The following is a 22,696-nucleotide window of genomic DNA, read 5'->3' on the forward strand; positions in this document are numbered from 1 at the left end:
ATACTGAAAAGGGATATTTAAGTCCTCTTTGATAAGACAGAAATCATCTTAATGACAACAAAACAGGACTTCGGGATAGAAAAAGCAGGCCATTAAGAAGTGCTATTTATATAGCTTTATACTAGTATCAGCTAAAGTTTTCATTATTAAAGTTTCATTATTACAGGAAACTAGCAACATATTGATTTGCTAAGTAAATGCATGAAAGCAACAGGTTCTACAAAATATGAGCAGATACAAAAAAAAAAAAAAAAAGCAGGGCAGAGTATAAGAAATCTTGGTCCAAAAACTTTATTCACCTGAAGTCTTCTAACAGCAGAGCAACCACACTTCTTTCTTTTTATTTCCATTTTTCCTGACTTTGGAGAATATATCTGCTCCAAGTGTGTCATACCAGCTGCTACATTTAATTTGAGAGAGGAAAAGTTTCAGATAGTACATGTCCATATCTATTCTGATCTTTTTCTACCTACCTCTGATAACTTGGAGCAATGAGATGCTTTGGGCTGGATGAGGGAACAGTGAAGATACAGACTTGCTCCCATTTCACAGACAGGAATCTAATGGCCTCAAGCAAGGCTGAAGTTAGGAAACAAGGACTGGGCTCACATGGCAGAACTAGGGATTACTCTTGGTTCATTTAAACTTAATTAACCTGCAATTATGATTAACTCAGGGGAAAAAGTCTTTCCAAATTAAATACAAAAAATATATTATTTCCTAAGTCTGTCTAAAGTTCTTATTATGTCAATATTAATATTCATAAAGCAGCACTAAGTGGCCTGAAACATCTCTAACCTTGACAGTTTTTTTCAGAGGTAATAATAATCCACAGCAAATGCAGGCCAACCAAAAACCACTTAACTAATTAGTAGTTGCAGTCACCGAGAAAACATGAATCAACACTGTTATTACAAGTGGCACATTTGAGTGGCATCTAATTATGACTTGATGAGCACGATACTTGCATTATCAACATTACTACTGCATCCCATCAGGGACTAAAAGCCGCTGATGGCATTGACTGCGGGAAACTCCCACTCAATGGTACTGCAGCACCCAACAATCTCCTTGGCAGGGGCACCCTCACTAAATGACATGTTAAGCGTAATTACTGGTAGACATTGTAAATAAACAGGATTGGAAGTGAAAATTGTACCAAGTGCATAAGACACAATCTGACACATTGGAAGTGGCAGCCTTAATTGAGAGTTTCTTTGACTGCTCAAGATCATTTCAACTGCATTTCTCGGAGGACAGTGATTATAACTGTGGAGACAGACGGCATAATGGTATCAGCACTGCTGACAGAGCAGTGAATTAAATTGTATCTGCTGTTGTGTGAAAGCCTTGATGAGAGGTACAGATCCTTAGTGGTCTTATCATTATAACACAATGGTCATGTTGTCATCAACCTTGCTGGCTCCAATTGAAAAGAAATGATTGTGTGTTGAAGCTTTCCCCCCCACCACCACCTTCTATCTCTTGTGCTCAATAGAACCAATTTTCAGAGAGCTATGAAATCACGCAATAGGGCCTAAAATGCAGCTGCTTGGCATACAAACGGGGCCCCATTAAACTGGAATCACACACAATATGTGTTTATGCCAGGAGAACAAATAGAAGCTGAGTACAGGCCAAGTTTATTCACAGACACAAAGCCAATGTAGCTCTTCATCAATATAATTGCCTTTTATATTGTCGTTTAAATAATGGGCTCTATTATTGCTTTAAAATCCTAATATTCCTGGCATTTTATCACTATGTTTACAAGGTATGTCCTTTAAAAATGTGAAAGGAAGATAAAAGAAACCTATAAAATCTTACATCATCAAATATTACTTCAAATTTGAAGTCTTAACTGCTTGACATTTTCTGCCACACTCCAGTATTCCTCATATTGTAACAAAAACAAAACAGACAGCAGATTTTTCCAGAGAAATTATACTTCTTAGAGAACATTCTTGCTTCACAGAACAATTATCTAAGATCATTTAAGGCAGTAGATAATTCCTGTTGATTTTAGATTATCTTCCATAATTGTAACATATGAACTATTATAAAATAGAAGTGAGCAAATTCCTCTATTAACACAATCACACAAAAGTACAGACCATGTGATTTCCTTCTTCTGCATGAACTTCATCCACATTTCTGATGCTTCATCGTGCAGTTCACCGTACTGGCACAAACCAGACCTAACAGACCACAATCCTATTGTAATTGTCTCTTCTAAGGAGCTATTCCACTAGGATACTTCCACTCCCATTAGATGTGCTTTGTTGCCTCCAGACACCATACGGTTTCAACAGAACCATTACCATAAAAGTAAAACTGAATACTGATGTTCTCACAGCCTAGACAAGATACGCCTTGCTCTAAAAACTATCAGGAGAGAGCAGTTCCTCCTAAAAACCTTTACTAGTGTGTCTGTGCTTAATGTACTTTTACTCCTTCATGAAAAAAATTGCCATTATTATTATTATAAATTTTAGCAACAGGATCAAATTCCATTCACTCCAAGCATGTATCATTCCAAAAGTCACATGGAGGATGGAGGTGTAATAGAGCCATACCTGTACCCCTGTATTTTCACCACTATGCACCTTGAGATGACTACCTGTGTTCCAGTACAAATGCTGTAACAGCAGTTAGTCTGAGAACGGCCAAAGTCTCACTGGAATAGCTCCTTAAAACACAGCCTTGAAGGAGAAACAGCAAAGTGGACCCGAATCTCAGCATTAACACTACTGTAGAGAAAGCATGTTCACAACTGTCTACATTGAGAAAATCCCACTAACATCATCAGCTTACTTTTCTGAAACTCCTCCAGTTTTTTGACAGCCTCATCTCGTTCTTGCTTGATTTTGTCACACTGTAGGAGAAGAGAAAATTGAAATAAAACACTGATCCCAGTTATTTAATTAGCAGTCAGTCACAACACACAAAATCAACAAAGATCAATTGCCTGCACAATAAGGTACAGAAGCCTATCTAAGCATCATTCCTCTTTCCTCTCAGTCATGTAAGATCAATGGAAATTATGCATAAAAAATTCCTAACCAAACTGGCAAGTTGTACTTTATTTTAGGTTCCAAATCAGAGCTACTCTGAAGATATTTTAGGAGAGACACATTATCCAAAACTGATAAAAACAGTCATCCACATTACACCAACAGTTAAAGCAATATCTTGCATGTCAAAAATATGCTTTAAGTCTAGTTTCTTTAATACAGATAGACTCAGAAAAGAGGCCTACATTTCTCTACCTACCATGTGCAAGGAAAACCTCAAAGCTTATTTTCATAACATTATGAGCAAAGTTTCAGCCTTGTAGAGGGGAAGACACTAATTTTTATGCTTTAAGGATTTCCCACCACCTCAATTTTATTAATTTTAGGGTTAATGTTAACACTGCACAGGGCTGCAATCAGTGATTTTACGATGGAAAGTTTTCAAGGAGAAAGAATAAAACAGACGTTAAATAGACTTCTCTAAGAAAAACCCTTCAATAAGTAAATTAAAGAACTCAAAGAAATGAGTAACCTTCACAAGAGGGACAGTCAGCGATTAACCACAGTGTGAAAAACACATGACCCAAGGAGAAGTATGACTGGCACACAACGTGTCTTACACACACGGCATACCAGACATCCTTCCTCCCATGCAGCTGTGCATGCTCACAGCAATAAATCAACGCAACGCCAGGAGTTAACTTATGGAAGAGATCTGTGTGACTGAGCTCCTTCCAGTGCAACTCCAATTACAAGGATACTGGTTACTGAAACAGAACCGGGAAGAAAAAAAAGCCGGAAATGATTTTGCTCGATTTTCAGTTTTTCCACATGAGGAGCCACTTTGAGTTTACAGGAAAAGGAGCTTGCTGTTAAGTAACAAGAGGGGAGAGAGCCCAATTCAAAGGCAGTCAAATTCAACAGAACCCTTCTATTGGCTCTGGACGACTTTGGCTGAGGCCCAAAAAAGGATCTGCTCTTGGGCAAGGCAAGGATGCCACTGTGTCACCGCAGAAGCAGCCTCCACAGAGCTGATGGCTACCTGTGGGAGTAAAAGGGGCTGCACTCGGCAACCAAACTCTTCTCATGGCACTGGGGTGATGAGGCAAAGGACAGAGGCTGAGTAGGGGGACAGGTCAGTCACCAGCTACTGGAAGGTCTGAGAGACAAGGCAGAGCTGCAGAAGGAGCAGGATGGGCTGAGCAAGCGGTGCTGGACAAGGACTCACCGTTTCATGAGGCCCTGTTAACAAAGACGCTGCTCAGAGAATCCCCACGGGAGAGGTGGGGAAGGGAAATCTGTGCATGAGTCCTGCTGCTCACTGCCCTCCCTCTCAGTTTCCTCAGCAAAAATTTGTGTTACCTTACTGGCAGAAGTGAAGTCTAAGAACAGAAGGCAGTGCAAGATGCGGAAAGTATTTCTGATTGTTCCTGCAGAGCACAATTCTGCTGCAAGAGGGGGGTTGGCGTGAGATGCTGCCTCTTCATATTTTACAGAAGAAACACTGGACACACTGGCATACTTCACCCACGGATTTTTCTGCATGCTACAAGCTTTCAGCCCACTGCACATTAAGTGAGCAAATACCTTTAATTAAAGCTCAGTTTAGAAACCAGGAAGATTAGCATTTTAAGGATCTGATCTGTTGCCTATGGCAGTCAGTAAGACTTTCCTACTGACAGAAACCTTGATGTGGAGGACTTAGTACACTCCCTATCCCAATGACAGGAAAAACTCCTTTTAAAATCCTCCAGCAAGAGCTTTCCCTGTGCAGTGAAAGGGGAAGTTAAATGACCTATTCCACTTCACCTCAAGTGCTATTTGCAGAGAGAGCTCCATTTGGACCACGGCAAGCTGACTGTTCTCCTTGTAACTGTGACATTTCTCTGCACAATCAGGGTCTCCAGGTTTGGGTCTCTGTAGAGCAATTCCTGCTCCCAGTTGCAGCTTTCTCAATATTTTCCTTTTGCTGCTACTGTGCCTCGGAATGAAAGAGGAGGAAGAAAAGGAGAGTGCGAGATTGCTGCCCTCGCTGAAATGATCAATGGAAAGCACTTTGCCTTCAGTCTTGCAATCAGAGCCATGCAAGCAGAGCTATTACAGGTCCTTCAAAAAAAAAAACCCACAAAACCCCAAAGCTTATCTCCTAATAATTAGAAGAAGTTAAGATTGGCTTTATCTACTTGTACTCTTTCAAACTAGAAGGTTACGCAAAAAAAAAAGCCTGTAAATTAAGTTTCATAATAAAAAACCATATCACTCTCTAAAATAAATTGATCTTACCTTTAAAACAGACAAGTTTAAAAATACCAAAATTTAGAGGTGTGAGCTCTTCTCAAAAACCTGCACAGAAACCTTCAAAGTTCACAATCACCTCATTTATCAAAAGAGAAAACTGAAGCATATACAGTACAATTGTCAATCGATAAAAGTATGAGTAATCCTAAATAATAAAAGGCAAAGAGCATAACATTACTATAAAATCTACTGTCCACTTTTCACATTCAAGCACATGCAACTGCTGAAGAGAAACAGCTTTCATGTATTAACTAAGTTTCCCCTTGTCAGTATTAAGGGATAGCTCCATACTCAAGAGTACTCTCTAATAAAAATAAAAAATCCTGTAACTCCTGGATTTTTCTGTCAATTTTCTGTTTTAAACTTCATTTTGTTAAGAGTTCCAACTTCTCTGCAAAGGAAAATAAGCATTTGTTCAATATTATTTAGTTTATTTTTAATCTAATACTTATATTACCATTATCCCACTTAAAAAAACCCAAAGGAAACCAAAAATATTCCAGTCCTGAACTAACTTCAGGTTTCAATGACAATCTTTTAGCAATTAAGAGACATTGCATCTGTATTTTTAAAAACAAATCCAATAGCCATTCATTCTGTGAATAACTCCATACAATTGTTCAGCTTCGCAGGCACAAGTTCAAAGGATTTGTCGAACTGGCTCCATTTCAGATTTTTGCCTTCAAGGTACCAAAGCTACGAGGCAGTACCTTATTTTCTAGCACAGAGAACTGACATGCTGACTAATTACAACTAAATTTGTACGTGTCAAAGGTCAGTGTTCAAAGCAGATCCTGTTTATATAGACAGGTGGCAGTACATTACCTCGGTCTGTACTGGGGGCGAGCACAGCACCAGGACAGCACCACCTCATCATGGCAGCCTGACACGGGAGCGTGAGGATGGGAAGCTGATGCACCCAACCAGCTGGAAGCCTGTGGACACATCGTCTCCACACACCCACTCCCACCAGCCTTATGAATCTTTGTCACTAATTCCAGGGAGGCCTGGGTTTCTTGTCTATTCTTTACTAACAGGCTTCTTTTTTGCCAACTATTTTGCACATAAGCTCCTACTGACTTCAGTAAAAGGCCTTCAAAGGGTAAAAACAAGAAGGAGATTGTTCAGTCCAGATCTTAAGATGCAAGAAGTTCACGTAGTAATCATATAGGCAATTAAGCCATTGCTAAGCAACACAAGACACAATTCTTTCCCATTTACACAGATTGTGAAATTTATGCAGATTTAATGCTTGTTCTAAAATTACGAGTTTGATACAGTGCTCAAAAGTATCCAATGACATTTGCTATACTCTACTTACAGAAACAATGAGCATGTCATCAAGGCAGAATCCCTTTCCCATTCCCATTTGGTGACAAAACATATAATCCACTCTATACGTGTGCTTTAAAAGAGCAAACATCAGGAACGTTGTATCAGAGATACAGTATTACACCTACTGTTTTGGATAGCTGTCTTGCTTTTTTTCCCCCCTATTGGCAGCCTGACAAAACACTGTCAAAACCAGCATTCAGAGTCATTTCTGTCTGATTAGCAAGTAGTCAAATATTTATTCATGATCTGACTCTGAGTATGTCAGAACTGCATATTAAGTTACCCATATCTGTGTGCAACTAAACATTAGTTATCTATTTTTGGGGGACTGGTATGCGTATTCAGTAAATGGCAACTTCAATAAAAAAGATGACCTAAGAGACATAATCTGCCAATATAATTTTTGCTTCAGTTTCTGGAAGTATTTAAAAATGTTAATGAAAAAGATGTCTGTGGCAATGTTGTCAGAGACCCAACCAGTGGTCTTCACATTGGCAGTTTCTCAAGGCAATCAGGAAGAGACACCATGGATCAAAGATCTTACATTCTGCTCCTGAATTTTCATGCTTATTAGCATCCTTTTAAAGTAGCAGTGCTTTGAACAAAGTAACCTACATAAAAGTCAACTTACTTTCTAATCTTAAGAAAAAATACAAAACAAAGAGCACAGATTTTCAAAAATTAAAATTTTATCTTAAGTTAGCTGCCCATTATCCACCAAGTTCCACGTGACTAACAGAAACCAGGATAATTTCTGCAGGCACAGCTCATCTCTCAAAGCCATACAAGTGTAGCAGTGACTTAGAAAAATCTCCCACCAACTTTGTCAAAAGCACATACACACAGACAGCTATCTAACTCCTGTGTGGTACTTTCCACAAATAGTTTGCAAGTCACCTTCTACAAACATTAATTTCTCTTCTCTTTGTCCTGATACAAAGGGAGCCAGTTGCTTACATTCACACTGAAAGACAGTGATAGAAACTGAAACAGGAGTCACCCACAACTTCCCAGACCCACAGGCAGAGATAGTCTGGGCTACACTTCTTCCAGCAGCAGGTTCCATGGTGCAAAGCATAAACGAAGATACAAAGTTAGAGATGTTAATGAGCTTTCAGGATTACCCTGCCTGCAATAACACAAGAAATAGCTTCTCCCAGCATTGTTACTGTAAGCAAACATAACCATAAACTCTGTTACCGGTAGATTCTTTTTGGGTGGGGAAGAAATGCACTTAGGGCCTCACATTTAACTACTTGAGTCCGAGTACCTAAACAATTAACCAGGAGTGCTTACACAAGCATGCAATTTGAGAGATGAAGATTCTTGGATCGAGAACACCTGCCCAACAACTGAAAAGCCTTCTGGCCCGGGCACATGGGGATTACATCCCCAGTTGAGCAAATCAGTTAAACACATGATCAGGGTTGGAGGATTTTCAGTTGTTATGCAAGTATTCTGAAAACTTCATACCAGCCTCCAGACAAAACACACAGGAGTGGTGAGAGATATGTAGCTGTAGGAAAGAAGTCACGTGAGAGAGAGAAGCAAGGAAGAAAGACGAGCAGAATGGAAAAAACAACCCCAGAACATCTCGTTCCATCTCAATCTTGGACACAAAACATTTCATTGAAATTTCCCTTGAAAAAAAAAAAAAATCTAAAATGCAGCTGAAGGAAAGTCTCCTCATTCCCCACTCCACAAGGTAAACAAAACTTTGCTGAAGGAACACCAAAGTCAGCATGGCTCAGGTTCAGGGCAAGGCTGGGGAGCCTATTCCATGCGGCAGGACAGTGCTGGCGTGGCACTGCTCATGTATGATGAAAGCCAACAACCAGCACGGGACAAACTAAAGGAAGAGAGCAATGGAGGGCAGAACACTGAAATCACAGGCAGATGAGGAAGCCTCCAGGCTACAAATGGTTTGGAAATTAGAAGAGAAATCTGCCGAGGTATTAAACATGCTCTCACATGCCTCCCTGTTCACTGCTGCCAGAGAAAGGATTCTGGGCTAGATGGAATCTTGGTCTACCTCAGATTTATTCTTTTCTTCTAAGCACTTCTTCTGAATAGTGAAAATAGAGGACAGATTTCCCAGGCTATCTGAGACTGGTGTAGAACAGCGTAACAGGAATGCAGCAAGAAGCCAAATGAAGACGACAAGGAGGTCAGTGGACAGGAGGGAGTGAAGCACAGCGTGCTGACCTCAGTGGAAATACACAGAATTGCTGCTCTATCATAACTGAAGGGAAGTTTCAAGTTTTTTTTTAGAAATGAGAAAGTAGTTAAGGACAAGGTCTTCTCAATACAGCCTCGAATTGCACCATTTATAACTGGACTAAAAATGACCCTTCCAAAATGACTTCAAAAAAGCAAAATTAAACCTACATGCCTTGGCAGCTAACAGGGATTTGAAAACTAAAGGTTTCTTGTATCTTCAGCTCACTAACACTGGAGAAAGGAGAATTTTGTTTAAAATACACTGTAGCACTCCTCTGCATTCCTCCCTACTTAGAACTGGTAAGAGGCTCTCAGTGACCACAGTTCCTTTCAGAAGGTTACCTGCAAAAAAACCTTTCGCACACTGCCATGGATTTATGCCATGCAGCACTGCCATCACACCTCTCTCAGAGTCCTCTGTTCCCAATGGCTTCCTCTCAGGAAGCAGGTACATCAAATGAGATCCCTTACCAAAGAGATACCTTACCAAATGTGCTTAACTTTAGTATTAGAAAGACAGTTCAACACAATGAGCAATCTAGGAAGCAGGCATTATTTCTTACTCCAGTATCTCTGAACATAAAAAAATGAAGCTTGCACTAAAGTAATAAGTTCAGGCCACACATTCAAAGCTTCTTTTCAAGTTGGGCAGGCACATAGATGTCATAGAAAGATGAGTGATATCCTGAGAATCCATTTTATGCTGCAGTACCATTCTGCAAATTAAGACATCCCATTCTCCTATTAAAAACTGGGTGAGATTTGAAGGAGGAATGGGAAAGGGAAGATTTTAAATACCTTTAGAAATCATATTCCTACATTCTGAATCTTCAGAAGGGGTGGGTAAGGGAAGTTGTTCTATTTTCCTTTTCAGTAAGTCCCTTGTGCAAGTCATAATAAAACAAGATTTATATCCAAGAGAAACAATTTTATCTAAACACGTGTTGGTCTGCACTCACCGTAATCACAGGTAAAGTGGGTAGGGCAGCAATCACTTAAAATATATTTAAACAAACTTTTCTGGAGTGGGACAGCCAGAATAGTTGCACTTATTGCTCCTTAAAACATACAGGTACAAGGAATTCTTATTACTAGTACGTATCAGTGAACTCAAAAAAGTAGACAACAACCTGACATAGTCAACAAGGTACTCTGGTATTTAGCATTTTAGTATTAAATGAATAAATGTTATATATACAAACCTCTTCTTTTGTTTTCTTATTTTCAGCTCTAAGCTCTTCATATTCACCAACAGCTATAGAAGAAAAAAAAAAAAAAAAAGAGTTAATATAGCAGCACCTCTTCCCAAATTAGCCCTCCATTTCATTAAATTGAGAAATCTTCTGTGTGCTTACACAGACTTCGTAAAAAACATGGGTCATAAACTTCATTAACAGCCTATTAATGGCTTATGAATTGGATATCCTTCTAGAAGTGAAGCAAGTAGAAAGTGTCTGAAAAATATGGTAGCTCCCAAAACAATCAATTTTTGATCAATGTAGAGTTAAACAATCTCATTGATTGAGTTCAAAAATTACAAGGTGAATATACCATTTTAATCCCACATAGGCTCAGGTTACAGATCAATGCCAGAAAGCATGATTAATGCAATACATAAGTACTCCCACAGTAGCTGAGCACCTTCCTGTATTTATTTATTAATGTTTTCTTCCAACAAGAGTCCTATGAAAGATAGTTTTAATCTTTAAACTCAGCAGTGGAGACAAGAAAAGATTGTATGATTTGCCCAAGATCACACTCAGCTGCAGGGATCAGCAGGAAAGGGATCAACCTCCAGGATTCTGAAGGCCATTGTTTCAAACCAGTAAATAATGTGCAGAAACAATCTATCAACTACCAATTAAACTTCCTGTTTACTGCATATTTTTGTGTGCCCCTCCTAAACCTTCCATTTTACTGCCTCAGGGATGTGCCATCACTGCCTCAACTTCCCAATTCCATTCTTCTTTCAGTGTGTCTCACGTGGGCTGCTTGGCCTTTGAGACCACAGAAATTTTATTGTCACTAGAAAAAGCTGAATACGCTTCCAAACTTAGAGAAACAAATCTTGCTACAAAAGAACACTGGTCAGTCTTCAAGACATACTGCAAAAGTGGAATGAAGGGACTGTTGACATCACTATGGATCTTATTGCAGTCCCTCAGCATTGCCTCAAATTTTGCCCTGTACCTAGTAGAAGCTATCCTAGCATACAGGTTTTATTTCAAGCTAACTTAAACTGGAAAAAGGGTTTGAATAGATAGCTTTCACTTGCTAGCATCAGAGATGTTAGTTTCCTCTTGACATGTCTTACCCTACATCTGAAGACATGAACACATACTCAGCCACCTGAAAACCTACTAGCCCTTTCTAGCTTTAGACAGTTAAACTTCTTCAAACAAGAAGCTCTTACAAAGTCACACTTTACACTGCTGTGACAGCCTTCTTCCCCCTCCCCAGCATTTCAAAATCTGCTGAAATAAAATTAATTCAACTCACTCCTGAAAGTGAGATCCACAGCATCACTATTGTGCTTGCCTTCAGCATACAGCAGCACACAAGTACCTCAGAGGTAAAAACCTCAAATTATCCGAATTTCTCTCTTCTTCAAGATCACATCATTTTAGAGATGAAGTCTGGGATACACGCAGCAGAATTAGCTTCTGGCTAGCAACTCAAAACAGGATTCTGCTCCTTGTGTGCCCTGACAAGCAATGGGGTCATGGCACGGTCCTGCTGACTGTATTAGCTAGAAAGGGAAATAAAGGAATGGTGAAAATCTCTTAGCCAGAATCTCAGCTCTGCTGTGACCAACCAATGCAGAAATATATCCAGGACTCTCCAAGAAAAAAAAGTTAAATAAAAAAACTTAAAGTGAAGTCCACATGCAAACTCACAAGAAAACTGTTAAATCAAAGAGATGGAAAAAATCCTCACTCCTGCTCATGCAAGTAAAAAGGTAAATCTAAAGAGTGGAACAAACAAAATCAGGTTTCTTAAAATCGTGCCCTGCATCCCTGCACCAGTAAAACCAAGGTCTCCTACCCATCCCTTTACTTGCCCCCACTTATCTACCCAAATCTGCCTCCCATACTCAAGAAGCAGAAGAAAAAACACAACAGGCAGATGCTCCACCTTTGACCGCTCTCTTCACATACTCCCTGAACAGAGGACTCTGAATCATGAGCCCCTAAGGCTCATGGATACAAAAACAAGCTACCAGAAACAATACTTACATAACAGTCCAAAAATCCCCAGTAAGGGCTCACCTGGGTGAGACTGGGAATTAAACTGTGTTCAGGGCAGCCCTTCCCTCTCTCACTATGATCCACGGCAGGTCTGTCATGGAATGCAAACAGAAACTCACCAGCCATTTCATGCTGCACTCACACACTTTCTCCAGTGCCTTTTTACCGTGCCCACTGTCACTGCAAAACTTTAGTTCTTCCTTGAATATAGCTAATGCATAGTAAGGATCTGATATCTTAAAATCAGATTGTTCATCCTGGATGATAACCATACAGAACCCATCTGCTGCGGATCAGATTCTCTGCAAAGGCAGAAGTTGAAAGTTGGTGGATTTTATTTTTTTAACATTGTGGAGGGGTTATTTGGAAGTTCTGATATGAAGTTTTTCAAGTGTTTAATGTACAATGAAGTTTTGAGGCCATCTAAAAAAAAAGTCAAGAGTATATATAACCTTCACTGAAGCACTAGAGTGCATAAAGGAAACAATCATCTCTTTGTTCTAGAACTACCTAGAACAGTTAGTAACTGGAGGAGTACAAGGCAACAGCTCACATGTTCTAAATCTCATACAGACTATTTAGCCTTAAAAACCCTCTTTGTTAGATTAGGAGGTATCATTACCACTCATTTATAGATTGACAAGCAATAAATCCTGTTGTACAAGGACTTCCCTAAACTTTCTCCAAGAGACAGGATTATTCTTCCTCCTTAATCTATGAAGGCACTCACACAATATACATGACAACTTCTTCGCCTGAGCGATTGAAAACTTCTTACATGTCATCCTGACTCATTCAGATTATATTCTATATAATTTATCCTGGAATAAAGACATCTCTTCACACTTGTGGTGAATGAAACAAACAAGTGAAGATACTTCTCTAAAGATGCTACTAAAATTCCAATTTTATATATTTTTTTCTTAAAGAATCAATATTGTAGCATATACTGGTAGTAAAATGCCCATGTTGTACTCATTAGCCCCCAGTGAATCCTGAATAACTGTAACAAATACATATCAGAGATCTCTTGGGATACTGTCGCTGTCTGACATGAACTTTATCCTTAGTAGAATTACTCCTGACATACAGCACTATTTATATTATATTATTTATATTATATACAATTTATCAGGACACAAATCGCTTTTTTTCTGCTTCAGGCTATCTTTATGCAGTATGAGGGCAACACTACAACTTCAAGACTAAGGAGAGAGGAGAGCTAGGAAAAGGAAAAAAATACCAAATATTTTGGGCTACAGCACTTAACCCACCCAAAACATATTCCCAGCCAACCCTGCTCTTTCTTACTGTAAAACAATAAAACCCAAAATAGCCAGCATGAGAGAACACAGCATGTTCCTTCACAACAACAACAACCACACTTATTCACCAACTTCTCACTCCACAGCTCAGCTGGTCAGAGGAGACTGTCTGGTGAACAATATCAACGCACTTTATCTGCACTAAATTAAGAAGGCAACTTTGTATGCAGAAGCTTTAATTAAAACTTCGTCTTTTGATTTTTATTTGTGAACCTGTGTCTATGAACCTGGATTTGCTACCAAAAGACAAGCACTATCTAAATTAGATGTGTTATGTATTAGATACTTACTAGGGCTAAAAAGCACTTATTAGTAAAACAAGGTCATAAGGGTAAAAGTATATAATGACTATAATTCATAGTTAACAACAGAAAAGACTTCTCCATTTTCAGAGTGAGGTGGTGAGACTCTTCCAAATCTTTATTGAAAACTTAATCAACCCCATTTCCAAAGCTGTATATTAAAAAACAGAAATTAAAGAAAAAAAAATAAACAAAAAATAAACACAACAAAAACTTTAAAAATGCTACATGCATATATCTTAGCATTCATGTTGCAAATCTGGGTGGCCTTTGAGTAGACTGAGAGCCCTTCCATGCCAAATCAACAAATAATGCCACTTCAGCATTTCAAACCTACTTATTTAATCAAAAAGTAAGTAGAGCTGTCAAAGGAAGCAAGTGTCATTCCACTACTTCTAGACTATGGACCAGGCATGTGTTTACTGGCAGAGGCAGGACAAAGAGCTTACAGTGCAAGAAGTCCTCTGCTCCAGATGAAACAAGCTATTCTAATTAGGTCATTTTTTGCTGGTAGAAATAAACTAACACCTGGCTTTTTGGATGTATCATTAGAGACATCATTACCCCTGCCAGAACCAGAAGCTTTAATGGAATTGCTGCCACCACATTCCTCCTCCCAGCGGACCTGGAGCAGGAAGAATCAGGCCAAGTGTGTTGTACAAACTCTCTCATACAGGTCTCCCTAGAAGCAGAGTACGCACAAGACCTGTGAAGTGCTGTCAAGACGATAAACAAAAGCCAAAAGGGATGAATTTTTCTCTTGTTCCCCATTTTAGGTTCAAAGAGCCCTTTTGTCCAGGTGATTTCTATTTCAACAGAACGTGATACAGCACCAGTCATGTGCAAACTACTTCAAATTGATGCCTGGGCAGTATTTGTAACTCCTCTGTCTGTACAGGTGAATCTACGTGATGGTGTTATTAGTCCTTACTTTACAGTGACTCCGGACCTTGACTCAGGTATATAAACCTATTATTAGGCCTAAAGCTTACGTGGACAAACCAAGCTTTTGCTCACATATCACTAGCTGAAAGCTACAAGGCTCGACTACCAAACAGCTCTTAAAAATAAACAAATAAAAATCACCTGTGTAAACACACAAAGATAACGTTAAGTACAACTACTGTCAGTCAGACCCTGCATCGGTGTTCCCATATGCTTTGGTTTTACTCAAATGCAGGAAAATGTGTACAAACAAATTTAATGAGACCCCAAATTTGCAACCTGCAGTCTTACAGCTTCCTGGAAACTGGACAGGAAAACTAAACACACCATTGCCTGATAAAACCCAACTGCCTAAGTTCACATCAAGTTTCTGAAAAACAGACATGGTTCAAGACAAGAAACTGAAGCGGGAAAAACATTCAACAGTAATATACAAAGAAAACACTCAGGCAAGGGTTCTGCTGGGGAACAAAGGCTGCCGTGTATGAACATATACAGACAGGTACCCAGGGGAAAAAAAATCTGCAGAGCAGATGACTACAGAGAGGAACACAGCAGCCAACAAGGTGTCCTAAGAAATTCCTCTGGCCATAAAAATTACCCACCTGCCACAAAGAAGAATAAATTTACCAAGTCACATTAAGAGCTTGTCAATAGTATATTCCTAAATAGTACTACTATGAAATATTGCTGTCAGATTGTCAGTCTGCTCTGTTCCTCAGAAGATATATGATATTCCCTTATTCAAAGATTCTGACATTCTAAAAAAAGTTTTAAGATCAAACAGATCTTAATTAAAACCAAAAAAAAAACCACTCAAAAAACCCCACATACAGAGTCACAATGCTTGGGACTAGAGACTGGAAATCAGCACACTTCAAATCCAATCAGTAAACACAGAGCAAGACTAGACCTTTCAGACTTAAAAAGAAAATCCAGGCAATATAAACTTGTTTAGTATATATGTAGTTATCAACAGTTGTTAACCACTGTCATGTAGCAAAATGACCAGAAATGTGACTGTGATAGTGCTGAAGTGTAATTTTACCTAGTTTATAGCTCCAGGTATTTTGGTTGCTGACTCCTGTTTTCAAGTGAACAGAAAAGCAACTACACTGGCAGGTAACTCTGTCTTTAAGGGCAAAGTACCTACAGTGCCAATAAAACCAAAGGCAAACAAGGCAATCTTTCAGGCAGGTAATCAACTACTGTTATGATTCAGCTGTTAGTCAAGTTTGCTACAACTCCTCAGGTTCTACAAATAACCACTAATAACACAAGATTTTGCCCAGTTGATTTGGTTTTGTTTTAAGTCTTACCCACAGGAATAATAAGGGTCAGTTAAATAGAAGTGTGCATCACTGGAAATATCACTTAGAGCCAGGCAATAGTAACATTTATAGTGGCTCTGCTTTATTAAACCAAGCCATCTCAGAAAACTATTTGAGAATTAAAACTCAAACAACACTTTTAAGTCCTAAATATCAACATAGAGATCGTGTTTCATTGTGGTGATCATCTTAAACTTGGAAATGGAGGAAGCTGAAGAATGATCAGTATCAGGTATCTGAGCCTAACGCACAGGACTTGGAAAATTCAGCATGGTGAAAGATAAGCGTATCTTGCACACAGAGCTTTGGTGTCCTTGCTGCCATTCAGAACTCTGCCAAACAGCCAAGTGAATTTGCCCAAGCCCCAGACATCTTCACAGCTGCCACTGAGAACTGAGCAGGCGGCTACAAAACACTGCCTCAGGTTCAATCCACTGACCCGGTTTAGGAAACGTATAAGAAGCAGTTGAGATGTGACAGCAGTCAGCCACGCACACTGCTATTTGCTTTCCCCTCTGCCTTTTGCACCACTTCTCAGACAGTTCATTTACCTGGTGTCAGGCAGGTTTCTCAAGACTAGAAAAACACATCCTGAAAGAGAAACCAAACAAGGGCTACTGAATGAATGTTCTCTGAAACTCCTCCAAATCAATTTGTATTTTTCAAAAATCTGTCTACAGACCATAATGCTGTAGTAATCTGAAGCCATACACCACTCTAAATGCAATACAGTAAGCACTCATTACCCCAAATATTCAGAGAGAGCAGATCATTCCACCAACCATATTTATTTCAAAAATAATACTGTTATCTTCATCTGGAATCAATATAGAGGAAAATGAAGAGACTTTCTCACCTCCTCTTTTCATGCTGCATCTGTTTAACAGACCACCCTAAACTTACTTGAGGCAAGTTGGCAGTATCCCAAATAATCTTGTTTTGTTATCAGTAAGAATGGAGAGGACACTACTACAACTCCTACGTTTAGGGATGAACAACAACAACCACCAAGAACAGCACCTTAAAAGACTGGGTTTGCCAAGTACAGTTTCTATTTCAACAGCTCAAGTGGATCTGAGACAGACAGTCCTCAAGTTACAGTAACTTTCCCTTGAACTAATTCCTACAGTCCCGTAAAATTTCATTAGAGATTAAAGGATACCCAACATCCTCAAGCAGAAGACTCATACAGCAGAACTAAAGCCCCACTCTAATCAATTTCAAGAGGCTTGGTTTTCTTTAAAGAATAACCCAAACTTATTGTTTTTGCAACTGACTATAGTCATTTTAACAAGTATCCTCTTGACACAGACAACTCCACCGGAGGCAACAGTACTGGAGGGAAGCAGTCTGTCAGTAAAAAAATGCAGATTTTTAGCCTTATTTTTTGGTCCCAAATTATCAAAACACACAGCTATGAGATTGTCATTTTACACCCACTGAATCCTTCCAAGGCAGAATCTAACCTGTGCAGCTGGTAATCATGGATTTCCAATGCTGAGTGTGCAACAATCAAAATGTAAGCACGAGAGCAAGTCATAAACAGATCATAAATATTCAGATGAAATTTGGTTAGGAAAGGCTTCTGCTATACAATAAAGGTGGTCAAGCACATTTATGGTCAGAATGAAGGGAAAAATGAGTACTAATCACATTGCCGTAATTTCACTCTTTTACATAACTTTGTCCAATGTGTCTTTTCCAAACAGCTCCTCCCAGGCTCACGGGAGACCGGGAGAACTCAGTTGTGGGAATTACCAGCAGAGAATTACAGCGTGGCTACTTCACACCTACTGCACACGAAGCTGTGAGACAGGAGGCACCAAACACTTGATGCACACTCACAAGCAGATGTCAAGGATTTAAATGGCCGGTAAAGCTGCATCTTCAAACATTGCCTACACGATTAACTAAGGCAGAAACTTTGCTGGATCAACCTGGTTGAGGGATATAGACCAACCAACAGAGTTAAAAAATGGGCTGCTTTATAAACATCCACACTCTTTTCCACGCCTCTTCTTACATAAGATTAAAGATTACAGTGGTTTAGTTTCTGCGTCAAACCATGCGCTCATGAAGCTGAACATCCACCATGCTAAGGTACTGGACTTTTCTACAAAAAAAATCAATTTCCAAAATCGGAATTGACTCTCACACGGCACCAAACCAGTCCAGGACAGGCATTTCCTTTCATTTACACTGGAGTTACAAACACTCTACAGAAACTGAGCTCTGAGCGGGAAGTGTGCTCACTGATGGGCGGTGGGATGGTAGGTGTTGCACGGGCTGGGCTGGTATCGGGTCCCGCAGCGCTGGGCGGGAGGTGGGACACGACGCCAGGTCAGGCACAGCCTGGCCCTCCCCGCTCTGAGGCTCAGCTCCCCAGGGGGATGGCAAGGCGGGGATCCGGGCTCAGCGGGGAGCAGCCCCAGGTGTTTGCCGTGCACCGGTGGCACGGAGACACTGCACGGGGAGCGCCCTGCACGGGGAGCGCCCTGCACGGGGAGCGCCCTGCACGGGGAGCGCCCTGCACGGCTACCATGTGCTGCAGCGCCTCGGCCTCTCGCCATCGACCCGCGACGCCCGCGCTCACACCACCGCTGCCCCAGAGAGACCAGACAGGACCTCCGAGGTCATCGAGCCCAGCCCATCTTCACCTGCGGCCACCGCGGCAGGCGCTCACACGGGGAAGAGCCAACACCTTCCACCGCCCCGATTTATTTTCTCACCGCTTTTACTATGTCCCTCTGCATGAGCAGAGAAAGAGGCCGGGGAAGGGGGGCTCTGGAACGCCCAGGCCGCGCCCACCCCGTTCCCCTCGCCCCGCGGCGGCCGCGCTCCCACCGGCCGAGCCCCAGCCCGGCCCGCGGGGGGAGCCGCGCTCTCCAGCGCCGGAGGCGGCGGCGCCGCCCTTCCCTACCTTGGTCCTTCAGGATGGCGAGGCGCTCCAGCTGCTTCTCCTCGTCGGAGCTGTTCATCCTGCCCCGCTGCAGCCACCGCCGCTGCGGGCCGGCGGCTGCCCCGCTGCGCTGCGCCCCTCCCCGCCTGGCAGCGCGGCCTCACCTGGCAGCGCGGCCGCAGCCCCGGGGCGCGGCGGGCGGCCCGGCCCGCTCCGCTCTGCACATGCCCAGCCTCCCGCGGCGCCCCAGTGAGCATGTGCGGGTGCGGTGCGGGCGCGGTGCGGGCGCGGCGGCTCCGCGGGCAGCGCCGGCGGGCGGGGCGCGGCGGGCACGGAGCGCTCCGAGCGCCCGCCCTGAGCCGGCACCGGCACCGTCACGCTGGCCGTGAGCGGAGTCGCGGAATCCTTTCGGGTGGACGAGACTTCTGAGGCCATCGAGTCCAGCCTGTGACCGAACACCACCACGTCACCCAGCCCATGGCACTGATGCCACGTCCGGGCTTTGCTTAAACACCTCCATTTATGGTGACTCCACCATCTCCCTGGGTAGCCCAATCCAATGTCTAATCACCAATCTAATATCCACTATCTAATCTGTGGAGAAATTCCTCCTAATGTGCAAACTAAACTTCGCCTGGCACAGCCTGAGGTGGTTTCCTCCCATCCTGTCCCTTGTTCCCTGGGAGCAGAGCCTGACCCCCACGTGGCTAAACCCTCCTGTCAGGGAATTGCAGAGAGCGTCCTTTTCTCCATGCTGAGCCTCCCCAGCTCCCTCAGCTGCTCCTCACAGGACTTGTGCTCCAGACCCTTCCCCAGCTCCACTGCCCTTCCCTGAACTCACTGCAGCACCTCGATGTCCTTCTTGCAGTGAGGAGCGCAGACCTGAGCACAGCACTCGAGATGCGGCCTCACCAGTGCTGGGAATAGAGGCACAATCACTGCCCTGGTCCTGCTGACCACACTATTCCTGATACAGGCCAGATGCCCTTGGCCTTCTTGCCCACCTGGGAACATGCTGGCACATGTTCAGCTACTGTCAACCAGCACCCCCATGTCCTTTTCCACTGAGCAGCTCTCCAGCCACTCTGTGCCCAGCCAGCAGCACCGCACGGGGCTGTTGTGGCCAAAGTGTAGGACCTGGCACTTGGTGAACCTCCTGCTGTTGGTCTTGGCCCATCAATCCAGCCTGTCCAGATCCCTCTGCAGATAGGAGGAAAAATCCAAAGGGCCCCCTAGCCCACAGAGACACGTGTCCCCATAACCCATCTGGCATGGTCAGCAGAGGCCACAACTGCCTTCCTTCCAGACCCCAGGCAGGGTCTCCCACAGCCAGTCCCCCGTGATTTAGGACGAAGCCATCCTGCTCCACTCCCCACACAGCTGCTGGTGTGGTGCTGCATTTTTAATAAGCCCTTTTGCATGACTTCCATAGAGCAACTTTACAATAAGGATCCCTGCACAGCCCAGAGGAGTGATGGGGATATAAAAGTGCTGTTTGAGTGCCCTGGTACAAAGAAAGCTAAAAGGTTTTTTTTTTTTTAAATCGTTGGAAGGTTGCGTTACTGTTTGTGAAGATCCAAGGGAAACAACTATATGTCAGTGTCCAGCACTTAATGGCAACTTTGGAACAACATGAGGGTGAAGGGCTTTGACAGGAACCTGCTATGTTCTTTTCAAAAAAACCACACTTCTCTCTGCTGTTCTCTGATGATCTCTGTTCTGAAAAAGGAGGGGATCCAATGATAACCTCTGTATTAAATTGATTACCTTACCCAGCTTATTCCAAGACTGACACTGCAGAGGCTGGTTGTGCTTCTGCTTTTTGCTGAGTTTTAGTCACAGTCAGCTGAGCAGCAGCTATCTTCGGATTTGCATGGGCAAAGGTACAGTTCGTGTGCCTCCCTCCTCCTTCTTTGGCAAACAGCCATTGATCACCATGGCAGGCAGGTCAGAACACACAGAATTGCCACAGACCTGGCAATATTAGTTAGAAATACCTGAGAATGAAAGGGAAAAGACCTCTCTACAAAGTGTTGCTCAGTTGCCTCCTTTCTCCCACACTGCATCCCCTAGTTTCCCCATTTTGACGTAGTAAACATTTAAAACATGAAGACATTCCATATGGATGCTTTACAGCATCTAGAGGTAGTTAATGACATGTACACCATCCTGGAAAGAAGCCAGGAGATCCATGTGAGCTATACTGGTGTCTCAGAAGTGTGGTATGCCCGTGTAAGACAGAGGAGGCCTCGCAGGCAAGTTCATAAGCTAGTCAGCTTATTTTGAACTAATCAGCACAAAACACCTTTAACTACACCAAATGCAAAGTTATAAATTCATGCTCCTAGTCATGTGCAAAGAATGGGAAATGACCTTGGAAAATGAAGGCTCTGCAGAGGAAGTGGGAGGCAAAGTAATTATGTAAGTACTACCAGTAAGGTACTGCAGGAAAAGAATGGGAGTATGCTGACAGCAAGGAAAAAATTTCTTCTATATTATTGACAAGACCAAAATAAATTTACTGTGTCCAGTTCTCAAAAAAATGGTACAGAAAAATCTATGGAGAAAGCATAAGAGAAAAAAAAAAAAAGACCTAGAGCTTGAGGAGAGTTCTTTGCAATTAGAGACCTTAAACCCTTGATCTTTTTAACTGAGCAAAAAGAGAACAAATTATTTGGTTATGGTAATCTGACAGGAGAAAATCCTCAGTACTTGAGGGTTTTTCAGCCTAGTGGAAGAGAGTCAATCAGAATCTGTGTCTGTAACCAGAAGCTGAAAGTAAAAGCTACAAATAGAGTCACACATCAGTAACTTACCTCCATTTGAAGGAACACAGAGGTCCTATTTAGGTCCTTAGAGTTCTGGGATGACCTCAGTTTTGAATGGCCCCCACTTTAAGGCAGAGCAGTTTTGTCAGTGTTTTACTTTTTAGTGTCCTTTCTTGGACTGCCTGCTGGCTTCCCTTCAGCCACAGGTCTAATTCCAAGCCCCTCTTCCCCCTGCTGATATCATTCCCCCTCGTTTCCAAACCAATTTCTTTCATGCAGGGTCATAGCAGGATTTGCAAAAGAGGCACTGTAGGTTGCTTATCCCTGCACCATGTCAAGACACCGGACATTTTCGTCCTTCAACAATGTTCTGTCTGTGGTGTTCAGCCAGAACAGGCCATAAAATCTCTTTGATATCTGCAGGGACAGTAAGTCAATTCTTACACTATTTTATTTGTTTATTCAAGTTAAAGTATTATCTCTGTGTCAAAAAAATTCACTTCCATAACTTCTATATTGCTGCTTCTTAATTTTTCTTCTTGTTTTTATTCACTTAGACCTGCATCCAGATACAGTACCTTGAAAAGTCAGCATTTAAAACAAGGATCTCCTCATTGCAGACCCTTTTGGTTGCAGTATTAGGATGGGTACCACAACATTATTATTTATTATTATACTAATAATATTACGATATTAATCAACTGTTGCTTGTCTTTTTCTAAGAAGATGTCTGAGAACTCTATTACTGGATAACTCTGTTACTAAATTTGCTAATGGATTCCTCTATACTCTAAGGATTTAATATCCCCAGAAATGTTTCTCTGGATCATTAATTCAGTTCAGGGTTATTTTAAATGACAGTTAGTTTGTAGTACCTATTTTTATGTAATATAATGTCCACATTGTGATTTGATACACAGTCAGTATCAGTGTTGGGGAAAAAAATCAAGGATGGAGTCACTTTCTACTGGACATGACATGTCATGGATAATCCATGTCCTTTTGGAGACC

At 41.8% G+C, this 22,696-nt stretch overlaps 1 protein-coding gene across 4 annotated transcripts in view; it reads right to left on the reverse strand.

The window, feature by feature from the left end:
• Nucleotides 1–19,099, reverse strand: part of SHTN1 (shootin 1) — a 60,655-nt gene extending 41,556 nt beyond the window's left edge. The window contains exons 1-3 of one of the 4 annotated variants that reach the window (XM_050339038.1): nt 18,939–19,098; nt 10,070–10,122; nt 2,815–2,875 (exon numbers count right to left, since the gene is read on the reverse strand). In XM_050339038.1, the coding sequence (XP_050194995.1) occupies nt 2,815–2,875; nt 10,070–10,122; nt 18,939–18,996 (172 nt within the window). In that variant the 5' untranslated portion in view covers nt 18,997–19,098. Of the gene's footprint in view, nt 1–2,814; nt 2,876–4,823; nt 4,976–10,069; nt 10,123–18,938 lie in introns of those variants that run through there. The other 3 variants (XM_050339062.1, XM_050339056.1, XM_050339045.1) reach the window with 3 other exon arrangements.
• Nucleotides 19,100–22,696: the final 3,597 nt, after the last annotated feature.

Source organism: Myiozetetes cayanensis, unplaced genomic scaffold (genome assembly GCF_022539395.1).
Source record: "Myiozetetes cayanensis isolate MyiCay16 unplaced genomic scaffold, myiCay2020 scf10, whole genome shotgun sequence".
NCBI lineage: Eukaryota > Metazoa > Chordata > Aves > Passeriformes > Tyrannidae > Myiozetetes > Myiozetetes cayanensis.